This window comes from Tachysurus fulvidraco, chromosome 4, assembly GCF_022655615.1.
Source record: "Tachysurus fulvidraco isolate hzauxx_2018 chromosome 4, HZAU_PFXX_2.0, whole genome shotgun sequence".
Taxonomy (NCBI): Eukaryota; Metazoa; Chordata; class Actinopteri; order Siluriformes; family Bagridae; genus Tachysurus; species Tachysurus fulvidraco.
This window is the reverse complement of record NC_062521.1, coordinates 1,151,578-1,161,577: the sequence shown is the minus strand read 5'-3', so window position 1 is coordinate 1,161,577 and position 10,000 is coordinate 1,151,578. Positions and strand designations below refer to the sequence as shown.

General features: G+C 50.8%; 3 protein-coding genes across 6 annotated transcripts in view; 1 reads left to right on the top strand and 2 right to left on the bottom strand.

Moving 5' to 3' along the window:
- dhrs7 (dehydrogenase/reductase (SDR family) member 7) overlaps window positions 1–1,380 on the top strand; it is a 3,525-nt gene extending 2,145 nt beyond the window's left edge. Inside the window, exons 5-7 of the mRNA XM_027167561.2 lie at window positions 143–265; window positions 468–683; window positions 877–1,380. Coding sequence (XP_027023362.1) covers window positions 143–265; window positions 468–683; window positions 877–924 — 387 coding nt within the window. The 3' untranslated portion in view covers window positions 925–1,380. The remainder of the gene's footprint in view (window positions 1–142; window positions 266–467; window positions 684–876) is intronic.
- A 102-nt stretch (window positions 1,381–1,482) lies between these two features.
- Window positions 1,483–8,793, bottom strand: pcnx4 (pecanex 4). Of its 4 annotated transcripts, XM_027167464.2 has the most exons (12): window positions 8,664–8,779; window positions 7,533–7,934; window positions 6,618–7,381; window positions 6,076–6,258; window positions 5,409–5,950; window positions 5,157–5,257; window positions 4,700–4,822; window positions 4,078–4,438; window positions 3,792–3,895; window positions 2,552–3,636; window positions 2,207–2,393; window positions 1,483–2,122 (listed from the first exon to the last, which is right to left on the bottom strand). In XM_027167464.2, the coding sequence occupies exons 3-12, from the start codon at window positions 7,307–7,309 to the stop codon at window positions 1,871–1,873; spliced, it is 3,630 nt and encodes a 1,209-aa protein (XP_027023265.2). In that variant the 5' UTR covers window positions 7,310–7,381; window positions 7,533–7,934; window positions 8,664–8,779; the 3' UTR covers window positions 1,483–1,870. The 4 variants fall into 4 exon arrangements, with proteins under 4 accessions (XP_027023265.2, XP_027023280.2, XP_027023290.2 ...); XM_027167479.2 differs by lacking the exon at window positions 7,533–7,934 and having other exon boundaries at window positions 8,664–8,793; XM_027167489.2 differs by lacking the exons at window positions 7,533–7,934; window positions 8,664–8,779 and adding an exon at window positions 8,280–8,427.
- Window positions 8,794–8,886: 93 nt separating this feature from the next.
- trmt5 (tRNA methyltransferase 5) overlaps window positions 8,887–10,000 on the bottom strand; it is a 3,216-nt gene continuing 2,102 nt past the window's right edge. The window contains exons 4-5 of the mRNA XM_027167500.2: window positions 9,424–10,000; window positions 8,887–9,091 (exon numbers count right to left, since the gene is read on the bottom strand). The exon at window positions 9,424–10,000 is cut by the window's right edge and continues 81 nt beyond it. Of these exons, the coding sequence (XP_027023301.2) occupies window positions 9,039–9,091; window positions 9,424–10,000 (630 nt within the window). The 3' untranslated portion in view covers window positions 8,887–9,038. The remainder of the gene's footprint in view (window positions 9,092–9,423) is intronic.

The following is a 10,000-nucleotide window of genomic DNA, read 5'->3' as shown; positions in this document are numbered from 1 at the left end:
GGCAGGGGGAGGGAGACAGGGAGAGAGAGAGGGGGGGAGGGAGACAGGGAGAGAGAGAGAGAACGACAGAGAGAGAGAGAAAGAGAGAGATGCACACATGCAGAAAAATAACCAGAAGAATTTTTTCTGATTTTTTGTGAAGGGTTTCTTCAATTCCTTAAGGACAGAGCTGACCGATTATCCAAACATTACCATCAGTACCATCTGCCCCGGACCGGTCGTGTCCCAAATCGTCCACAACGCCTTCGCTGAGCAAGTAAACAAGGTAGTGCACACACACACACAAACACACACGCACACGCACACACACACACACAGTGTAAACTAATGGGACATGATGGAAGCACATACAGCTACCCCTGTTTCACCTCATTTACATACGCCACGCCCTGATTTATTCATGCGTTTGGGATGTCAGCCTGCTCTGCTCTAGTCTCACTCGCCCCGTCTCCCTCCCCGCGGTGAAGCCGCTCTCTAACGTAGGAGATCAGTCCCATAAGATGTCGACCGAGCGCTGCGTGCGTCTGATCGTGGTCGGTCTGTCTAACCGTGTGAAGGAGATGTGGATCGCTCAGCAGCCGTTTCTTCTCTTTTTCTACTTGTGGCAGTACACGCCCACTCTCGCCTGGTACATCACCAACCTGCTCGGCAGGAAACGCGTGCAGAACTTCCAAGCCGGACTGGTGAGAACACACGAACACACACACACACACACACACACACACACACACACACACACACTCTCTCTCTCTCTCTCTCTGTGTGCATGCATTTCCACACCTTGCTGGATCAGACCACATGCTCTGAGAAACATGTGATGTTCCTGTCCTGTTCATATGAGACGTGTAAATGTTTCTTTATTTATTTATTTTGTAGGACGCAGACACGGCGTATTTTACCAAGACAAAGGCCAAGACCAGCTGAAACCCGGCACTGATTAACTGCATTAGAGTAATAAATACGGTACTGTGTATAGAATATAACGTATAGCACCGTAGATCTACACACACACACACACTCGAATCTGTACGCTTCACACCTCGGAAACTCAGGATACACCCCTGAACACCGCTGACTGTTAGATCGCAGATATCTAACCGGCTTGTTGCTCGTCCTGAGCTCCGGTCCTGCTGCAGCGTGAAGAATTCATTCTCTTTGTTTCTGCAGTACTCTTTACGGTCCTGCGGTAAAATGTAGAACCTGATGTTTAATCTTCACATTTTAATCGTCTCTGCACGACACTGGGTTAAATTCAAAGGAATGTTTTATACATGTTGATCTATCAAGTCTCATGGATTTGATTCTGTATTGAACAGAGACTTAAATAAATAAATAAATGCGCCCTGGGCCACTAGAGGGCGCCAAACGCTCGTTCTTTAAGGGTTTGTCTCATTCATTTCTTTTTAAACTTTATTGGATAATCACTTGCTTTGTAGTTTATATTATTTCAAGATGTAAAAAGTATCCATGCTGCTGTGTGTGTAAGTTCTGCTTACGTCTTATGCTTAGCGTTTTATTTCAAGGGGACTTCAGAGAAGAGTTTACTTTATTCTGTAGCGTCAGTAGAAAAGTCCAAAGCATCCGAGTCCACGTGAAAACAGCTCGAACACTCTGTCGTCGTGTCATGGGTACGTTAACAAAGTGTGTGTGTGTTGAGACGTGCATTAGTTAGTGTTTGTTTTAGTATCCTGCCTTCATAAACACACACACACACACACACAAATCTCAGCTGTCCATTAGCTTATACTCCTGTGTGTGTGTGTGTGTGTCACATGCAATCTGCCACGTTTGTCCTTGTACATCACATCATGAATGCTCTACATCCATGTGTGTGTAGTGTAGTGTGTGTAGTGTAGTGTGTGCGTGTGTGTCAGAAGCAGGTGAGGTGTGTGGGGCTGCAGGAGTAGATGGGGTAACCCAGCGGTGGCTCTGCAGCCTGCACAGTCAGGTTCCTCAGAAGGAGTGTGTGAGCCTGAATACTGTAGCGCTCCTCGTCATCGTTGGTGGCGTAGAGCAGCTCCCAGGAGAGGTTGGCCCACTGACCGCGCACACACTCCTCACACAGCGCCCCCAGCTGGAACACGCACTCCTGCAGTGACAGCACACGGCCCGTATATGAACCCTGAACAGGGGAACATCAGAGACACGGTGAGAGAAGAGAAAAAGTGTCAGAGAGAAGTGTGTGTGTGAGTGTGTGAGAGATCACCATGGTGATATCATGGCCAAGTGAGAACAGAAATGGTTTCTCCTGTAGAACTCCATCGTGCCAGCCACGCTCTGTCGCCATGCCGATGAACCAGTGTTGTTCATAATGGTGCAGTGTGGAGTAAAACTCCTCCTCGCTCTCCACCGGCCCCAGAGACGCCTGGTCTATCAGCAGCTTTACACTGTACCTACACACACACACACACACACACACACACACACACTTTACAGTCAGATCTGATCATAACTACACGACTTATTTTGTATGTGCTGTAAGCTGATCGAGCTCCACACACACACACGCACACACACACACGGGTGGAGGTGATCAGAGAGATGGTGTTACCTAAAAGCCCTGAGAGTAAGCTGATGCAGCTCGGTATTTTCTCGGAGCCAGTCCAGTCCTTCGTGCCACGCTGCGTCTCCACAGTAAACTCTAAACACGAAACTGGCGCTTGGCACAGAAAGGTCCATGCCTAATGCCAGTGCGCAGGACAGCACCACCTGGCTGTACGTCTCCATCAGTGCACGGTCCTCCTGTAACCCCCGACACACGTTCTGCTCATCCTCGTCTTCACACAAACCCTCCATCACCAGCTGTGCCAGACAAAAACGAAACCATTCCTCTGGGAAGGACGGCCTGAGCGTGCGGAGCTTGGCGCTGGTAAAAGGGGCGGAGAACCAGGATGTAGGAAGTGAGAGTGTTTCAGAATGTTGCGAGGAAAAGTTTGGCGGGTTCGCATGGTCGAAGATTGCAGAGGGGGCGGAGCTGATTGGCAAGACGTCGTCTTTTTCGAGGCTGACTCCGAGACCGAGAGGCCGCAGAGTCGGTAAGGATGCGAGTGCCAGGTTTTCATACAGGCTGTGAATTTCTACGGAACCCGGAAGAGACGTGTGTTCTTCCTCCGCCCGCATCATCATCCTCCTCACCGGCTTCCGTACCGGGACCGGCCCGAACAGATCGTCCTCGTCCGACCAATCCGACAAGGAGGACAAGCTGCTCCGCCCCCTCAGCTGAGGAGAAGAGGAGCAGTCGAAGTGGCTCTGAGAGACCACGCCCAGTTTGGCGTCGTGTGAGGTGGGCTCGGGCTGCACGGCATGCTGGGAGCTCCGCAGCGAATGTGATTTGACTCTGTAGGTCCTGTTCTGGGTGCTGTGATGCAGCAGGATCCACAGCAGCGTCTTCAGGAAGTCGGAGTGGAGCTGGCGCAGGCAGTCGGGCGAGTCGATGATGCCGGTCAGGACGTTGCGGGCGTCGGAGTAGACGGTGACGGGCAAGAGTGCGCAGGGCGTGAGCGCGTTTCCCCAGTGAGGGTTCAGGAAGTGCAGGAAACGGGCGGGACGCTCCAGACGATCGAACGCCGCCTCAAACACCTCGTCGACTCGCCGCGCTTCGACCGTGTGGCACGATGTTTCCTGCAGCTCCAAACCCTGAGCACAGGGAGGAAACATGGGCGTGGCTTATTACATCACCACTCGTGAGACTGTTTTAATAACAACTGCAATAAAGTGCAACAATGAACTCCAACATTTATTATAAACAGATAAATGTGACTTTAATACGCAACCAAATGCAACGCTTTTACCTTGATGTTGACTGTACAGTAACCGAAGCCTTTCTCCAGAACACTGATCCAAACCACTCGGTCCTGGAACCGGCCCAGGAAATGAGAACCGGGAGAATAAGCCCCTGCGGACAGACGCGCGCACACACACACACACACACACACGCACACACACACACACACACGCACACATACGTTAACCTTAGTATGATTTTTTGCTTTACATTTGTTGTGTAGCAGCTTAAAAGTTCACATAAGGAAAGTTCATGAACAATGAGCACAACAGGAAAAACGCCGCGTTTCTCACCCAGCGCTCCGTTAGAGAACGCGTGTGTTAGCGCTGAAGCTAGTCTGGGGCTGAGCTGCTGGTAGTAGATGGAGTCGGGGCAGGGGCAAGCGGTGCCCGGGGTTCCTGGCCACGAGCGTAGAGGCCTGGGGAAGCCGACCAGGAACACGGGCAGTGTGAAGAGCGGCAGGAGAGGAGCGGAGAGCAGCGCTGACAGCATCACCACGGCAACCAACAACGGGCACAACGCCACGTCCAACGCCAACAGAGCTCCGGCCGACTGACGACGTTGTTTCGCCTCCGTCCACGACGTGATTAACACGGTGAGGGCAAACTTGAGCTTTAACAGGAACTGAGAGAGACGATCAGAGACCAGGGACACCTGAGAGAGAGAGAGAGAGAGAGAGAGAGAGAGAGAGAGAGGGGGTCACCCACACCTGTCACACACACCTGTCACACAGACACACGCATGCACAGACACACACACAGACAGACACACACACACCGACAGACACACACACACAGACACAGACACACACAGACAGACAGACACACACACACAGACAGACACACACAGACAGACAGACACACAGACACACAGACACAGACAGACACACACAGACAGACAGACACACACACACACCACTATGAGCTGCACTCCAGTCCCCAGATCATGCCAGTGGTGCACGACTTGTCCGCCGTCCACCAGTCTCACCACCACCACCACCACCATCTGCAGGAGAGCCTCCTCACTGTTCTGCCACACCTAACATGGGGACAAAGGTCACAGTTATACATTTACACTAGTAAATAGTTCCTGTCCTCACTTGTGTTACAGCACAAGTCTCTCACCAGACTCTCTTTATCTCTTTCATGGAGGCAACAAGACAAAACTCAAGCAGCAGTGTAAACTCCTGTAGCTGTGAGAACACTCTGACTGTTCCTTCCCTGAACGCTACACTAACACACAAAGCTTATTGTACACCTTTTCTCCTGTGTGTGTGTGTGTGGTGTGTGTGTGGTGTGTGAGCTCTACACGGCTCTCTGAATGTGGAGTAAAAACGTTTAGTCGTTGTGTGTTTACGGTGTCACAGACGCACCGCTCTGAAGGCTCGCGTGAAGCCGACAGCCGACGCCACGCTGTGGAGCTCGTACAGGGAAGCGTCTGTGGCCAGAAACCCAACCATGGCTAAGGGACAGACTGTAAAACAGGAACACACACACACACACACACACAGTATTCCTTTACACCAAAAGTTATTTACTAAGAATTTATTAAATATATTAAAAACAGGTAAATTCGGATGAAACACCATAAATGACCCAATAAAGAGCTGAAGATTTTTTCTCACCCAGGTTAATGAGCGCTCTGCGGACAAGTGCGGCGACCCACAATCCTTTGCTGCTGCTTGTGAAGGCCTGGACGCTGCTGAGCCGTTTGGGGTAGAGGGGATTGAGGACGAGTCCGCCCAACACACACGCACCCTGAATCTGCCTTAACACACGTGTAACGACACACAGAGTGATGAGGATCCAGCCGATCAGAGACTGAGGCTCCGGCACTGCACCACCTGACCCCTGGATGCCCGCCTCTGTCAAGTTCCACCCTCCGGGGGGGCAGAGACTTTGCAGCAGAGCCGCTTCGGTCAAAGCCGCGGTGAGGACGAGGGCAGAGAGCGGGAGACTCCACCAGCCTAGACTGAGTGAGTGAGTGTGTGTGCCTGTGTGAGGCTGTGTGTCAGCTGTCCTGCACCGTAACAGCAGACCAATCTGCGTCAGGTCCAGACTGAGGATGAAGCCCGTCGCCACGGTGAAGAGGACCACGCCCAGCGATGAAGGGAGGAAGAAGGTGGAGATGGAGATACAGAGGGAGGACAGGAACATCAACACCAACCTGGTGGAGAACCAACAGACTCCGAGGTGAAGGTGTGTTACAATACAGTGTGTGATTAATATGAGTTGCAGGTGAGTGTGTGTGTGTGTGTGTGTGTGTGTGTGTGTGTGTGTGTGTGTGCGCACCTGCGGTTGGTGGCCATAGCTGATCCTCCCAGCGTGTGTATGAGGCTTTGCTCCATGATCCATAAGACAAGAGCGTCGAGAGGAGGCAGCATTCCCAGTGCCCAAAGCAGAGGCAGCACCAAAAACAGCACATGCATCACCTGACTGGCCACCTGCAGCTCGGCCACGCCCCCTCCTACACACCTGAGCACAGGTACATCAACAGATTCATCCAGAGCTTTATGTCCTTAACGACTGCTTTACAGACAGAATGACACACTTTACAGCAGCTCTGGGAATCGTGGGAGGCGGAGCTGTTGTGGGTGGGTGTGGCTAGGTGGGGCTTTGTGTATGTGTATGTGGGCATAGAAAGGAGTCGGGCCCAAGGTTTTCACAAATCTTACCAATCATGTCGGTATTTATGTAATTCACCCTGAAAACAGTGTGTGTTATTTTAGAGCCCACATTCTACCTAATGCTTGTTGAAAAATTAAAGCGGCGCTATGTAAACCTGGAGCTTGTTTTAAATAAGCCGATTTGCATGTGAGTGTTTGTTTGCGTACCTGAGAGCCAAATCCACAGCGATGATGCCGAAGATGTACAGCGGCCTGGTGAGTGCTGTGATCTCGTACGTGTCCTGCGGCTGAAAAGTGGCTGTTTCGGCTGCCGTGTTGACGATCAGCGAGTATTCTCCGATGCACAGCGTGAACCAGCTGAGTGCGAACACCGGCACCACGGCGCCGACGCTCCCGAAAATGTTGCTCAGGCGATCGGGTAGGAGGTACCACGTCCCGAGTCCGCACATCGCCCCGGCCAGCACCGTGTGGAGAACAACGTTGGCCATGAATCGTTTACCCGGGACCACAAACCGCACCGTGTCGGGTCCTGCGCACTGCGTGAATTCCACCTCCTCCTCATCCGCCATGACATTGTGTCCCACCGCCAGTCTTTGGACAGTGCCGGTTCTCCGCGCCACCCACTGGGACAGGGTCTGCAGTGCAGCCCCGAACGCCAGCATGAGCGCCCCGGATAAGATCCCGGCACTGGAGTCATCTATCACCCTGAGCTGGAAGAGCAGAGTGCCCACACCCCCAAGGAGCCACGGCATGAGGAACAGCGCCACCTGGTGGATGTAGACATATGGTGGCGCACAGTAGCCCAGTTTGAGTCTCGGGCCCCCCAGCACCGTCTGAGGAAAACGCTTCCAGAAAAACTCCTGCTTGTAGTCGTTGAGCAGCGGCACATCAGGGCCCATGATGAACACCAGAGTGGTGAGATTCCCACCGGCATCTTCTTTAACCACGATCACTGCTGGCTGTGCCACTCACTGAGGGACACAAAAACACAAGTGTGAAAGGATCCTGGAAGAAAAGTTCATCCCCAAAAGTCCGGAACTCTCCGTATATTAAACTCCACCCTCCTCAAAAAAACCGCCACAGCCCACGTTTGGTACATCATAGAGGTAACAGAACACTAACAGAAAGGTACACAGATCTTCTGAATCTCCTGAGCTGATCACAAAGGTACACAGATCTCTTGAGCTGATCACTGAGACTCCTGAGCTGATCACAAGGATCACAGATCTCCTGAGCTAATCACAGATCTCCTGAGCTGATCACAGATCTCCTGAACTGATCACAGATCTCCTGAGCTGATCACAGATCTCCTGAGCTGATCACTGAGACTCCTGAGCTGATCACAGATCTCCTGAGCTGATCACTGAGACTCCTGAGCTGATCACAACGGTACACAGATCTCCTGAGCTGATCACTGAGACTCCTGAGCTGATCACTGAGACTCCTGAGCTGATCAATGAGTCTCCTGAGCTGATCGCAGATCTCCTGAGCTGATCACAGATCTTATGAGCTGATCACTGAAACCTTTAGAGAAACTTAATTAAGGCCTGAAACACGTTTAAAGACATAAAACACGCACAGACTGAAAGAATCACACGACCCTCAACAGAAGGGGTCTAAAGATTCGTATGTTGATGTTTTTTGAACACGCCAGATAAATAAAACGTAAACACAAACCGGTTCATTAGCAGATGCTAATCTAACGCTAACGTGCACACGGTATCTATGGCAACAAAACGGTTCGTTTACCACCGTCTGAACGGGTGCACAGAAAGTACAATTATTTGGTATAACATATTAATAACGGCACATTAACCATTATATAGAATGTTAAGGACACTTCTACATGATTAAAAGTATATATTTAACCTTAAATCAGTGATGCTAACCAGTGGCGGTACAATGCAAACGGTTAGTTTTTTTCCCCACACGTATTCCAAAGACCCCGCCTCCTGCGCTAGGATTGGTTAGTGCCGTTCCGCCTCCTGTCATCGATTGGATAAAATGTAACGTTTACGCGTGGCTACCTTGCGACAGCCAATCCTGGTGCCTGAAGGACGGTTTGCCCGAAAACAGGTAGGATCAAAGACTCGCCTGCTGAACGGTGACTACAAAACAAACCTAGCTGATTAGATTACTTGCTATTTGACGGTAAATGTGCTGATTTGGTGGTTTTATTATTAACACACACGGCTCGCATAATCATATAAAATCAAAACATAAGTTACTGTAAGTTTTTTTTTCGTCAGTTACCTTTTCTGAAGCATCCATTGTTTCCTACCGCTGTGCAGCTGAGACGGTTGTGGGCGGGGCTTGCATCTGGCTGAACTGTCAATCAAGCGAATGACGTCCAGTGGTTCCGCCCACCGGTGTTTTAACGTTTCTACTTTAAAACTAAATGTTATTTTCCTGCATGTGATGAGATTTATTTGTAGAGATGTATTAGAGATGTAATAATTCAGTCCTACTGCTTACACACTGAATAATAAAAAAACGTGTTAAATTCTTTATTTACACACAAACAGAAAGGTCAAACATAACAGTTCAGTCTGTGAGACCATCGTTTTTTATATAAAACAAAATCCAAAGCAAAACAGAAACATTCTGAGCGTCAGACAGACGAGTTCGTTATTGTGTCTCCTCGTGTTTCTGCCTCTTTGGTGATGGTTCTTCTAAGCAACCTGGAGCAACAAGAGAGAGGAAAGGGTTATAGTGTGTGTGTGTGTGTGTGTGTGAGTGTGTGAGTGTGTGTGTGAGAGTGTGAGTGTGTGTGTGAGTGTATGTGTGTGAGAGACTGTGTGAGAGACTCTGTGTGTGTGTGTGTGTGTGTGTGAGAGTGTGTGTGAGAATGTGTGTGTGTGTGTGAGAGAGTGCGTGTGTGTGTGTGTGAGAGTGAGTGTGTGTGAGAGTGAGTGTGTGTGAGAAAGTGTGTGAGAGAGTGTGTGTGAGAAACTGTGTGTGAGAAACTGTGTGTGAGAAACTGTGTGTGAGTGTGAGAGAGAGACCGACCCACCCTCCTCCACCACGTCTTCTCCGTACAGCACGTCTCTGGGCAGGCTGAAGCTTACACACATCATCTCCTTGTTGGGTGCCACGTTTCTCACCATGTGCACTTCACAGCGTGTCTTCAGCGAAGTCCCTAAGCTGAGCTCAGCTCGCTTCAGAACGTCCCTCTCTGGCTCGTCCTCTTTTGAAAAGCCGTAGACGTGGACCCGGGGCAGGACGGCCTCGTCATGACCCCGGTCTGTCTCTCCTCTCAGCAAGCCTCTGAACGCGTCCAGGAAGTCGAGTGCTAACGCCGGCAAGTTCATGATCACATGGATAGCAGATGAAGAGCCTGAGCTCTTGAGCAGATCGAGAAGACGCTCTCGGAGCGGGCCTCGGATGAACTCCCGGCCATCGAAGTTGAAGGTGGTGATCTTGGTCTCGACCTTGTTGAGCTTGGCATTGTGCTGAAGCCATTTGTAGGACTCAGGGTTGAGGTCGTTGGCAAAGACGGAGCAGCCACGTCGCGCCGCTAACACGGAAAACGGCCCGACTCCGGCAAAGACATCAAACACCACGTCACCTCGGCGGAGCAGGGAAACGAC